General features: G+C 43.5%; 1 protein-coding gene across 1 annotated transcript in view; it reads left to right on the top strand.

The window, feature by feature from the left end:
- The window catches only part of LOC129707300 (E3 ubiquitin-protein ligase Itchy-like), an 82887-nt gene that overhangs the window by 58386 nt on the left and 10642 nt on the right, over window positions 1–13859 (top strand). The window contains exons 18-23 of the mRNA XM_055652238.1: window positions 1–19; window positions 1515–1655; window positions 2543–2663; window positions 5341–5445; window positions 6308–6404; window positions 11810–11882. The exon at window positions 1–19 is cut by the window's left edge and continues 115 nt beyond it. Coding sequence (XP_055508213.1) covers window positions 1–19; window positions 1515–1655; window positions 2543–2663; window positions 5341–5445; window positions 6308–6404; window positions 11810–11882 — 556 coding nt within the window. The remainder of the gene's footprint in view (window positions 20–1514; window positions 1656–2542; window positions 2664–5340; window positions 5446–6307; window positions 6405–11809; window positions 11883–13859) is intronic.

Here is a 13859-nt window from a genome sequence, read left to right as displayed (position 1 = left end):
ATTCCCTCATTTGGATAAGGTTGGTACTTGATATTTTAGTTGTGCTGATGGCTTTCTTTGGTTATTACTGTCTAGTCAACTGAATATAATAATATTGAAGAAGTTTAACTTAAGACAGAGAGGTCATGAACATTAATCAGCACAGCACATAATTCTTTTCCATATTTGGTCAGAGGCAACATTTTACAACCTCAATCTTTTTGGATTTCGACTTTAGAGATACAACACAGAAACAGGTCCTTGGACCCACCGAGTCTACGCCAACCATCGATCACCCCCTACACCAACCTACACACACTAGGGACAATTTTACAACTTACTGAAGACAACCTACAAATCTGTACGTCCTTGTAGTATGGGAGGAGACCCGAGCACCCGGAGAAAACCAATGCGGTCACAGGGAGAATGTACAAACTCCGTACAGACAGCAACTGTAGTGAGGATCAAAACCCGGGTCTCTGGTGCTGTAAGGCAGCGACCGTTGTGCCACTCTGTTTAAAAATTAAAAAAAAACAAGATGTGAGGAAACTGTTCATTTCTTGCAGTAGAAGCTGTCATCCATGTATTAATACTGCCAATTTATTTACATGCAAATACAACGTCAACCGTGAGCCTTTTATTTGCGTTGCACTGACAATCATACTGGACGCCATTTCTCGGTCTCACACTGAGTGAATCCCACTGAACCTGGACTCCACTTTCTTGAATACAAATTTAATGCTGTTAATAATGATTTTATCTACTGTATGATGAGGATTTCATCAGTTGGGAGATGTCGAGACAGATTGTGTAATGACTGGGTTAATTTCAGTTAGATAGGCTGGGATATTCTTTAGGGCATAGGAGACTGAGGGTGACCTTATTGAGGTGCACAAGATCACAAGGGGCATGGTTAAAATGAACACTTGTTTTTTATTTCCTAAGGTAGATGCTTCTAAAACTCCAGGGCATAAGTTTAAGATTAGAGATTAGAGAGGAGAGATTTAAGAGGGACGCAGAAGGTAGTCTGCATCTGGAATGACCTGTCAGAGGAAGCTATGGAAGAGGATACAGTTATGATTTCTAGAAGACATTTGGACAAATTTATGAAAAGGAAGGGTTTAGAGGACCAAATTCAGGAACTTGGGGCAAGTCCAGTGTGCCAATTTGGACAAGGTGAACCAAAGGGCCTGCTTCTGTGCTGCATTCTGTAGAAACTCTTCCCACAGACGTTGCTGGTTGCTGAGTCTCTCGATTTTATTGCAGCGGAAGGCCAGAAGAATAATGCAGTGCTCATTATGTAAATCTAACTTTAAAAAAATCTGTCGCAGATATTTTCAATGGAAACGTGTCACCTCTCTGAAGTAGGATTGGTAATTTTCCATAGGCAGTGTTGACCTCCTCTTCAGAGAAATGTTATTTTTATGTTAGCTTTCTCAGTTTGATTGCTTCACTTTGTGCTGTTCGTATTGAAATTGGAACCAGCTTGCATTTGGCTCTGTAATCATTTACGGAAAATTGTCTGTTGTTTCTAGGGAGAACAAACTGGAAGAATGTGGTCTGGAAATGTATTTCTCAGTTGACAAAGAAATTTTAGGTGAAATACAAACACAAGAGCTGAAACCTGATGGCAATAATATACTGGTGACTGAGGAAAACAAAGAGGAGTACATTGGGTAAGGTAGTGGCAAAGAATATTTTTTTGTGTTGCAGCAAAACAATAAATAATTTAAAATTTTAATTATGTTACACTTTAGACTAGGGAAACCTTCGGCCCACTGAGTCTATTCCGACCTGCTATTGGCCCATACATTACCACTAAAGGTTCAAAGGTTTCTAAGGATTCTTTATTAGTCACATACACCTAGGTGTAGTGAAATTCTTGTTGCCATTGCAGCACACAAAAAAAAACCAAACATGACAATAAAAAACATCCCCCCCACAATGGTTTCCATTATGAGGGAAGGCACTAAGTCCAGTCCCATCCCCATGTCCACCCATAGTCAGGCCTATTGAGGCCTCCGCAGTCGCCGCTACGGAGGCCCGAGGTTCCAGGCCCTTCTCGCCGGGTGATGGTGCTCCGGCGTCGGGAGAATCCTCTCAGCGGCATGGGACACCTGGAACGGCCGCCTCCCTACTCGAGACCGTGGCTTCCGAAGCCGACAAGGCCGCGCCGGATGGAGCTCCACTACTGGCGATCTCGTCGCAAGATCCCAGACTCCCGGTGAAAAGTATCCTACACACTTCTACAATTCTACCAAAGCCAATTAACCAAAAAGCCTGCACATCTTGGGAGTGAGGGAGGAAACCAGAGCACCCAGAGAAAACCCACGTGATTGTGAGGGGAACGAATAAACTCTGTACAGACAGCATCCACAGTCAGGATTGAACCCAGGTCTCTGGCGCTATAAGGCAGCAACTCTACTGCTGCGCCGCTGTGCCGCCCATTTTAGGATTATGTTAGAATTTTATTATGTGGAATATATTAGCTATAGGTTATGTGTAATATTCTTTCTTGTGCCCACTGCTTGAATCATTAACACAAGGTGTTTCAACTGCATAGACTTGTAGCTGAGTGGAGACTATCGCGTGGCGTTGAAGAACAGACGCAGGCATTCCTGGAGGGCTTTAATGAAGTGCTTCCTTTACACTATCTTCAGTCATTCGATGCCAAAGAATTGGAGGTATTGCAATTTATTGAGTGTTTTTAATTTAATTTGCACACCTACCTGAATAAAGATATACCGGCTTATTTTTCTCCCTCCTGGTATTGAGTGAAATGCAGATCAGTTTTGAGATGCATGAAAACAGGCCCTTCAGCCCACTGAGTCTATGCCGACCATTGATCACCCGTACACTAGTTCTGTCACAGAGTCATACAGTGTGGAAACAGACCCTTCAGCCCAACGTGTCCATGTCGAACAGCATGCTCTTTCTAGACTACTCCTACCTGCCTGCGTTTGGCCCATATCCCTCTAATCTTATCCTACCCATGTAGTTCTATAAACGTGATACCTTCCACTTTCGCATCCTGCACACTCGGGGCAATTTACAAGGTCAATTAATCTACAAATCGCTTATCTTTGGGATGTGGAAGGAAGCTGGAGCAACCGAAGGAATCCCTTCAAGTGCTTCAGTTTCTCCTCGCATCCCAAAGACGTTGCAAGAAGAACGTGCAAACTCCACACGGTGAGCACCGAAGGTCAGGATCGAATTTGGGTTTTCAGAGCTGTGAAACAGAGGCTCTACTAGCTGTGCCACTGTGCCAAGTTTGAAAGAAACAAAGGTCTTCAGCCTGTGAATACCTCGTATAGTCGGCATCCATCATATATAAACTATGCTGTTGTTTTCCTTCATCGATTCATTTTTGTACAACTATTTTACATTTGTCAACTCATTCCCGCATATGTGTGATGTACCCCAGGAATATGTAAGACTCTTTCTATGCAACACATCATCAGTTTTGCTCTTGAGTATTCCAACACTTTGAGCAACTCTTTCAAGCAAAGTTTGTGTCAAAACTAAATCCAAAATCTGGTTCCTCTTGTTTAAAACCACAATCCAATCCAGATAGATCTGGACTTTTGTTTCTGGATTTTGATGCTGATTCCAGTTTAGACACAGCTTTGTTTGGAGTGTTGGAAAGTTCATGTTGTCTTTCAGAGTCACCTCTAAATAATTTCTGTCAATGTTTTGAGGTGGTTCCTGGGGAAGTGGATGGAAGTATTTTATATTTGTATGCTCGGTAAAGCTGTCCCATGCCAAGATGGAGCAACTCTAAAGGTTGCTCAGAAGAGGTGACCTTAAAATTATAAACTTAAAAGTACAGTAGTTTAGTTTAGAGATTCAGCGCAGAAACAGGCCCTTCGGCCCACTAATTCCACGCCAACCAGTAATCACACCGTACACTAGCACTATCCTACACACTAGGGACAATTTACTATTTTTACCAAAGCCGATTAACCTACAAACCAATACATCTTTAGAGTGTGGACGGAAACTGGAGAACTCGGGGATAACCCAAGTGGTCACGGGAGAACGTACAAACTCTGTACAGGCAGTACCCATAGTCAGGATTTAACCTGGGTCTCTGGCGCTTTGAAGCAGCAACTCCACTGCCTAATCACCGTGCCGCCCCAGAACATCAGAAGGCTGTTAACCCATTGATTATATGACAGTTCTCTTGAAAAAAGGCCACGTATAATTTAACTTCACTGAGCAACACAAACAAGTACTTAAGGAACTCAGCGGATTAGTCAGTTTCTGGGCAGATGACGTTTCTGGTCAGGAACTTTTTCACTGGCCTTCATACCTTTTCCAAAAATATCTTCTCAATGTGGAAACCAACACCAGATTACTGACCACCTAGATATCAACTGAGCAAAGTCGGCAGCTGCCAGAATCACAGAAAGGTCACCGCACAAGAGGTGTTAATTTGGCCCATTAAGGTTGTGCTAGCCCCATGCAGGAGCAATTAGCTTCTGTTTTACCTCGTAGCTTGGAGATCTATTCCTTTTCAATATTGATATACGTGTTTTAAACATCACAGTTGAATCACGGCCACTCTTCCCTTTGGTAGTGCATTCCAGATTCTAGCCATTTGTCTGCAAAAAAGTTTCCCCTTGTTTTCCCTTTGTGATAGTTTTACTCTACAATTCTGCTCTAAATTTTCTCTGGAACTACAGAGGTTGAGGGGAGACCTTAGAGATAGTCCCGAAACAGGCCCTTCGACTCGCCGAGTCCATGCCGACCAGCGAGCACCCCGTACACTAACACTATCCTACACACTAGGGACAATTTACAATTTTACCAAAGCCAATTACAAATTACAAACCTGTACATCTTTGGAATGTGGGAGGAAACCGGAGCGATCATAGGGAGAATGTACATGCAGGCAATACCCGTAGTCAGGATCAAACCCAGGTCTCTGGCACTGTAAGGCAGCAGTTGTACCACCATGCCATTGTTCCGCCCTTGATAGAAGTATATAAAATTTGTATGGGGTCGACCGTCGGAACGCTTTTCCCAGTGTGGAAATGCCCATCAATAGAGGGCATAGCTGTCAGGTGAGAGGGAAGGTTTAATGGGGACGTGCAGGGCAAGATTTCTTACAGAGTTTTGGGGGTCTGCAATGCATTGCCAGGGATGGTGGTGGAAGTAGATACGATATTGGCATTTAAGAGGCTTTTAGATAGGCACATGGTAGAGCAAGGAATAGAGGGATATGGATCCTGTACAGGCGGACGAGATCAGTTTAACTAGGCATCATGTTCGGCACAAGCATTGTGTTCCTGTGCTGTACTGTTCTATGTTCTATGTCAGATCAGTTTTTTTTTTTTAAGTGTCTTTACATTTTTACAGGTGCTACTTTGTGGAATGCAAGAGATTGATTTGAATGATTGGCAGAGAAATGCAATTTATCGGAACTACACCAGAAACAACAAACAAATAATCTGGTTTTGGCAGGTATGGACGAACTCTGCATTCTTTGCACGGTGAGATTAAATGTTCTTGCTGCAGTAGTGCCTTAATTGGTCTTCATTATTTCAAAAACTTTAAAGAAATAATTCATTTGAAAGATTTTGATAAGAGTTGTAGTTGCCAGGCTTAGAAACAGGACTTTCAGCCCCACTGTCCATGCCGGTTTACCTGCTTTCCTGAGCTAATCAGTTTTGCCCATATTTGGGCAATATGCTTTTAAAATTTTCCTATTAAGGCATATATCCAAAATGTTTTTTAAACATTGTCATTCTACCCACCTCTACCACTTCTGCTGATAGTGAGCCTCACATACCAGGTCCTCTCATTTTCAACCCATGCCCTCTAGTTTTTGTCTTCCTTGCTGTATGGGGGCAAAGACTGACCTTCCATCCTATCTATACCTTTCATGATTGTACAAACCTCTCAGGTCATGCCTCAATCCCCTTCATTCCAGGAAAACAGTACCACCCCAAACCAATTGTTATAATTCATGCCCTTTAGTCCCAGCAACATCCTTTTGAATCTCTTCTGCACTCTCTATAGCCAAATAACATCCATCCTATAATATTCCTGTAATATTATACAACATCTGCGGCCTGGTCTTTATTAAACTCATATTAGATCATCAAATGCGCTGGGTAATAATAATTTGCCTTTAACAGGTTTTCCTGCCACAGTGTTTGGTTTGATCTATGCATTAGTGTGGTCAAAGCAGGTTTTTACAAGCCTAATGCATTGTTTGTAACAGCAAAATACAAGCCAGGAGGACTGAGTGAATTTAGGTATGGTAAAGGGGCATGTGTGAACTGTTTAATACATCTGCCTCAACTCAATGATGTTTTGTTAGATTGTGAAAGAAATGGACAACGAGAAACGAATGCGTCTGCTGCAGTTTGTCACTGGGACGTGCCGCCTTCCGGTCGGTGGCTTTACAGATCTCATGGGTAAGCAGGACTGGTTGATTGTAAACAGGATCTTTCCTCACTTTGGGTGATTACAAACTAAATGGGCAACTTTTTTACGGAATTATCACTGTCTAGTTCTGAAATGATATTGCATGATTAGAATGAGAGATTGTTTGCTGCATTAATTGGCATTGTGGGCTGGGGGCTGTAGCCCAGCCTGGCAGTGAAGGTCGGTGGGTCCGGAATGGAAGCGGCTGGGGAGGTGGTGCAGGCCGAGGGAGGCGGTGAAGGCTGGAGGTAGCGTCTGCAGCCCGGCTTGGTGCTGAAGGTCTGTAGGACCTTCCGCTGTAACCAAAATCTGTTCTAACGATCTCTGTAATAATGAGGGTTCACTGCACTGAATATGTATTAGTTGTGTTAATGTGCCTGTAAAGCTGCAGCAAGAAAGAATTTCATGGTCCCCTTCCTCAATGGTGCGTTTAATGTCACTTGTGCGAAGTGCAAATGCACAGTAAAAATATTTTCTTATAAACACTCCAGTAAAGTATTGCCTATCCAAGCACATCCCGATCAGCAAATGTACAGAAATAGTCCATTGATCCCGTATGCCAAGGGTTCCCAACCTGGGGCAAATACCCCCAGGGGGTACATTTCGCCTACCCAAGGGGTGTAAATTTGTTGATTCTGGATTTGTACATTTTTTTCTCATTGACTGACTGTGTTTGGTTCTGGTATCTGTCCATGATTAATTCTTAATTATTATTATTATTATTATTAAACTTTTATTACACTCATGGGCCAGATAAAATACGACATTACATAGATTACATTGCATATAAAACACAATAAATTACATATAAAAGCTTAGTAAATGACTTATAAGAGCACCATAAATTACATACCAAAACATAATACATAGTTTAAAATCCAGATTTAAAAAAAAGGTCAGTGTCCTACAACGAGACAACTATACCAATATCTCCACAGCTGGGATTGGTAGCATGAAGTGCTAAACCTTATGTTTGATAAAACCAAGATAAATTTAATTTTCAGAGTCATTAATCCTGCAAATAAATGTATGTGAAATAACATTGTTATGTGCTATTAAAGTTGCCAGGGGTAAACGGGACCGAAAAGGTTGGGAACTCCTGTCGTATGCAGTAGGTGCCAGGTTTTGGACTCAAAATGCCTGTCCTTTCCCTGCACAGATGCTGCTTGGTCCATTGTGTTCCTCCTGCACTTTTGCTCAAGATTCCAGCATTTGCAGTTTCTCAAAATATTAATTTGGTTACTCTTTGCCAGATTTGGGTATTCCGCTACATCTCTATCCATCTCCTAAAAAGATTTTGGCACTTTCAGAAACTGCTAGTTTCTGTGCATTCCAATCATGCATTACATGGACATTTGGTTTTACTGTTCTATGTTCACTGAACAAAATGTCTGGGCAAACCAGTTCTCAGCCAGTCTGGAGTTAGGGCAAAGTATTAAAGCTGTTGCGGTGTTGAGGTGAGCTGCCTTGATCTTGCCCTTTGCAATGGCTGATAGCTAAGCTGCGCCATCAGGTGGAATCTAATATGAAGGGCAGGGACAAAGAAGCATTCAATTAATACCTTATTGTCACATGTGCCTTGGTACAGTGAAATTCTTTGTTTTCGCATGCAATCCAGTAAAACCATACAGCAGCCCTCACCTCGGCAGGCCACACAGAGTTGCCACATTTCTGGTGCCGACAATGTAAAAAAAAACGTAATCGCACAGTCTTCTCGCAGTGCTGAACCAGGCCCACCACCGCACATGATGGCAAGGTCCCCCTGCACTCCAGGCGGCCCCCATGCTCTCATCAACGCAAGTCCCCCAATGCTTTCGGAGGACCCCCCTCCCCACCTGGTTACTCTCAGCAGCCCTCCTCGCTCTCGGCGTGCCCACTGGATCATTTGGCTCCGAGGTGCATCTCGGGAGCCTTCTGCCGCCACTGGGCACATCTGGTTAGACGGTATTCAAATCAGGATTAGATTAATACCTTGAAACGGATAGGTGATGTTTCGGGTCGGGACCATCCTTCGGACCCAAGTGTTTCTGGTCTGCCCGGCCCTTCTTCAGACCCTTCTTTAGTCTCAACCTGAAACATTACCTATCCATTTTCTCTAGAGATGCTGCCTGACCCACTGAGTTACTCCAGCACTTTGTGTATCTTGGGTACAAACCAATATCTGCAGTTCCTCCTAGTGAAAAGCTTTTTTGTTGCGTTCAACCCAGTCAGCGAAAAGATTATGTGTGATTACAATAAAGCTGTCCACAGCGTACAGATACAGGATAAAGGATATAACGTTTAGTGCAAGATAAAGCCTGATTAAAGAGAGTTCAAAGGTCTCCAATGACCACTCTCTAGTTGGTGATTGGATGGGTCAGTTACCAGACAGCTCCCTTAAACTGTAAACACATTCAATTTAAAGAAAGTAAGTAAATAATCCAGATTAGGTTTTGGAAGATACATATTTTTAAACTATGATGACAGACACTAATAAAGCTTTTGGATGCAATGATGGGAGAGTCTCTTTACTAATTTCTAGTGCTAATATCCTTAAAATCAGTCGAATCATTTAAGAAATAATTATGTCTTTTTTGATGGCGTGATTAAAGTTACCTTTAATTAACTTTGGGATTGTTTTTCATCAAATGTTGCCTGATATAAATTTGAACTTGCAGGGAGCAATGTTTGCATCAAAATGTGTCTGCAAGCAGACTTTAATTGGAATTGGGCATGTTGCCTCAGTACCTTCAGTTATCATTATCCATTATCAGTTTCATCAAACCTAGGTAGGGAAGCTTTCCCTCGCTGTTATTAACTGTGTTAAAAAGTGAGAGCAAATTAATGTGCAGGCACTTAGATATAAGTGTTTGTGACTGAGTTAATCTCCAGTTTCACTGCTTGAATAGATTTCCGTTATGGAAGGACCTTTCCCTCCATAACTGCCTGTCAATGTCGCAGCCTCCACTCAAGGAAATAAATAATTCGACTTGTCACGAGAGAAGAGCAGTCAAGTGCCTAGCAGCAGAATAATATGTATACTCAGTGTGCTAGGCCCTAAATAGCACAAATTATTCTTAAACTGTGCCAAACAGACGCAAACATTAAACTTTTGGCTTCGTGCCCTTTCTCATTTGCATGTCTGTGTTCATTACTTTGTAACTGTCTCTGGATTAATCTTCACAAGCCTGTCTGTCAATTTCTCTCTCGAGGCAAGAATAGAGGAAGGAAGACTTTGGCAGCATTGCTTTCCTTGATCGTTTCCTGGTGAAGAAGTTGACCACGTGACATGGGTGCAGAATTAGGCCGTTCAGCCCATTGAGTCGGCTCTGCAATTCAAATATGGTTGATTTATCTTTCCCTCTCAACCCCATTCTCCTTCCTTCTCCCCGTAAACTTTGGTGTCCTTACTAATCAAGAACCTAACAATCTCCATTTAAAAAATACCCAATGACTTGGTTTCCATTGATGTCTGTGGCAATGAATTCCACAGATTTGCCACATCATCTCCTTTCCACCTCATCTCCTTTCTAAAAGTTAATTTAGTTTAGCGATACAGCATGCCTTGACTCTCAAGCCTAAAAGTTTAATTTCCCCTCGCCTGTCTCCCATCTATTACCTGCCAGGCTTCATCCTGCCTCTCCTTTCAATAGACAATAGGTGCAGGAGTAGGCCATTCGGTCCTTCGAGCCAACACTGCCAATCACTGTGATCATGGCTGATAATCCACAATTAGTGTTCTGTTCCTGCCGTCTCCCCATATCCCTTCGTCTGCTATCTTTAAGACCTCTTTTTAATTCTCTCTTTAAAGCATCCATAGAATTGGCCTCCACTGCCTTCTGAGGCAGAGAATTCCACAGATTCCCAACTCTCTGGGTGAAAAAGTCTTTCCTCATCTCCTTTCTAAATGGCCTACCCCTTATTCTTAAACTGTGGCACCTGGTTCTGGACTCCCCCAACATCGGGAACATAGATACCCTCTCATCCTTCTAAATTCCAATGTATACAAGCCCAGTCGCTCAATTCTTTCAACATATGACAGTTCCGCCATCCCACGAATTAACCTCGTGAACCTACGTTGCACTCCCTCAATAACAAGAATGGCCTTGCTCAAATTCCACGAATGCCCTGGTGAGATCCTCAGTACTCCTGGTGTGATCTCACCAGGACCCTGTACATCTACAGAAGGACCTCTTTACTCCTTCACTCACCTCCTCTTATTATGAAGGCCAACATGCCATTAGCTTTCTTCACTGCCTGCTGTACCTGCATGCTTATTTTCAGTGACTGATGTACAAGGACACCCAGATCTCATTGTACTTCCCCTTTTCCTAACTTGAGACCATTCAGATAATAATCTACCTTCCTGCCACCAAAGTAGATAACCTCACATTTATCCACATTCAACGGCATCTGCCCACTCACCCAACCTGCACCCTCATAGCATCCTCCTCACAGTTCACACTGCCACCCAGCTTTGTGTCATCTGCAAATTTGCTATTGTTACTTTTAATCCCCTCATCTAAATCATTAATGTATATTGTAAATAGTTGCGGTCCCAGCACCGAGCCTTGCGGTACCCCACTAATCACTGCCTGCCATTCTGAAAGGGATCCGTTAAGGGATCCTCTCTTCCTGCTTTCTATTCCCCCACCACCACAATCAGTCTAAAGAAGGGCCCCGACCCAAAACGTCACCATCCATGTTCTCCAGAGATGCTGCCTGACCCGCTGTGTGCTATCTTTGGTATAAACCAGCATCCTTGGGTCCACATTTCTATTGCCACTTTGTGTCTGCACAGTGATGCATCTAAAGGAGCCTCTGCCTCACAGCCCCAGTGACCTGGGTTCAATCCTGACCTCTGGTGCTGTCTGCAGGGAGGTTTCAGGCTCTTCCTGTGACCACATGTTTTCCGATTTCATCCCACAATCCAAGGACATGCAGGTCAGATCATTGTAGCTGTAAATTGCTTTCGTGTGCGGGTGAGTGGATCGAAAAGGTTTGGAGGGATATGGGCCAGGAACGGGCATCGTGGGTGAATTGATCCGAAGTGGCTGATTTATGTTCTGTACAGTCGTATATGGTGAAATCTGAGGGAAGTTGTGGGGGGAACAGCACATGGAAACAGGCCTTTCCGGCTAACTCATCCAAGAGGGGTCTGGACCCGAAACGTCACTCATTCCTTCTCTCCAGAGATGCTGCCTGTCCCACTGAGTTACTCCAGCATTTTGTGTCTTCCTTGCTCACCAAAGTACCTTCCTGAGCAAGTCCTATTTGACTGCCTTTGATTTTAAAGTGCTTGCTCTAATATTGCCAGATATAATAAATAGAATATTAATTTTAAAGATTCTGTACAATTAATAATTACTAAAACCAGAGTACCATTTGACATTTTGATTTTTATGTTTCAATACAGGAAGCAATGGTCCCCAGAAATTCTGCATTGAAAAAGTTGGGAAAGAAAACTGGTTACCAAGAAGTCACACGTGGTGAGTTGTCTGATAAGATTGAGAGTGAAAACATATGCTCATGATCAAGCTGGTGCGAAGAAGATTTAGGAGGATGTTATGAGGACTCAAGGGACTGATCTATAGGGAGAGGTTGGGCAGTCTTGGACTATTCCCTGGAGCACAGGAGGCTGAGGGGTGATCTTGTAGAGGTGTACAAAATCATGAGAGGAATAGATTAGGTAGACACACAGTCTCTTGCCCATTGCCCATAATGGAGAATACGCCCCAATCTCCATTTACGGGGAAAGTGTGGAGAGAGTGTCCAGCTTTAAGTTTCTGAGCACTCACATTTCAGAGGACCTCACATGGTCCACCAACACCGCTGCGCTGGTCAAGAAGGCACAGCAATGACTGTTCTTCCTGAGGACATTAAAAAAGACTGGTCTGCCCCAGCTGCTGCTGACAACCTTCTACCGCTGCACCACAGAGAGCATATTAACGTATGGCATCTCTGTGTGGTATCTCAGCTGCACGGAGGCGGAGAGGAGAGCTCTTCAGCGCGTCGTCCACAGAGCGCAGAGGATCATTTGGGACACAGCTACCAGCCTTGGAGGGCATCTACCACACACGGTGCCTCAGGAAGGCCATCAGCATCCATAAAGACTCCTCACGCCCTTGTAACGGACTGTTTGAACTACTTCCCTCCGGCAGACGTTACAAGGCCTTCTACGTCCGAACCTCCAGACTCAGAAACAGCTTTATTCCTAGAGCTATAGCGGCTCTGAACCGGCCCTGCTGAGTGCCCCCCAACCCCCTGGACTGTCTCCCTCGGATGGTCACGTCACACAGCTTGTTTATTTATTTTATTTTACATCGGTTGGAAGCTGCATACTAAATGTCGTTGCACTAACGTGCAATGACAATAAAATATATTATTATTATTATTATTATTAGGGGAATCAAGATCCAGGGGACACAGATTTAAGGTGTGGGGGGGGGGGGAAAGATTTAACAGGAACATGAGTAACCTTTTCACACAAAGGGTGGTGGGTGTATGGAGCGAGCTGCAGCAGGAGGTACTTCAGGCAGGGACTATCACAATTTTTCAAGAAACATTTAGCTAGGTACATTGATAGGACAGGTTTAGAGGGATATAGACCAAATGCAGGCTGGTGGGACTAGTGTACAATGGGCATGTTGGTCGGTGTGGGCAAGTTGGGCCGAAGGGCCTGTTTCAACAGAGTATGATTCTTGTATTTAATTCTGTTTGCAACTCTTTAGATTTTGATACCATCCATGGCATTGGCCCATCTGGGTTGATGGGCCTGTGGACCTGTTTCTCTGCTTTATCTCCAAACTAAACTAAACCTGAATAACGCCACAGTTGGTCAGAGGGTGCAGAGTGGTAGAGTTGCTGCCTCACTGCGCCAGAGACCCTGGCTCGATCTAGACTATGGGTGCTGTCTGTACGGAGTTTGTACGTTCTCCCTGTGACTGCATGGGTTTTCTCCCACACTCAAATGATGTGCAGGCTTGCAGGTTAATTGGTTTCTGTAAATTGGCCCTCGTGTGTAGGATAAGACTAGTATATGTAATAGATACAGAGTTGACGTGGAAAAGCTTTTCCCACTGAGAGTAGGGAAGATTCAAACAAGGGGACATGACATGAGAATTAAGGGACTGAAGTTTAGGGGTAACATGAGGGGGAACTTCTTTACTCAGAGAGTGGTAGCTGTGTGGAATGAGCTTCCAGTGAAGGTGGTGGAGGCAGGTTCGTTTTTATCATTTAAAAATAAATTGGATAGTTATATGGATGGGAAGGGAATGGAGGGTTATGGTCTGAGCTCAGGTATATGGGACTAGGGGAGATTATGTGTTCGGCACGGACTAGAAGGGTCGAGATGGCCTGTTTCCGTGCTGTAATTGTTATATGGTTATATGTGTATTTACTGGTCGGCACCGGTATCTCTAAACTAAACATTCAGGCATGAGCTGACACTGACAAGTATATTTATG

The sequence above is a fragment of the Leucoraja erinacea genome, chromosome 21 (assembly GCF_028641065.1).
Source record: "Leucoraja erinacea ecotype New England chromosome 21, Leri_hhj_1, whole genome shotgun sequence".
Taxonomy (NCBI): Eukaryota; Metazoa; Chordata; class Chondrichthyes; order Rajiformes; family Rajidae; genus Leucoraja; species Leucoraja erinaceus.
Note: the sequence above shows the minus strand (reverse complement) of the source record. Positions and strands in the feature narration are given on the sequence as shown.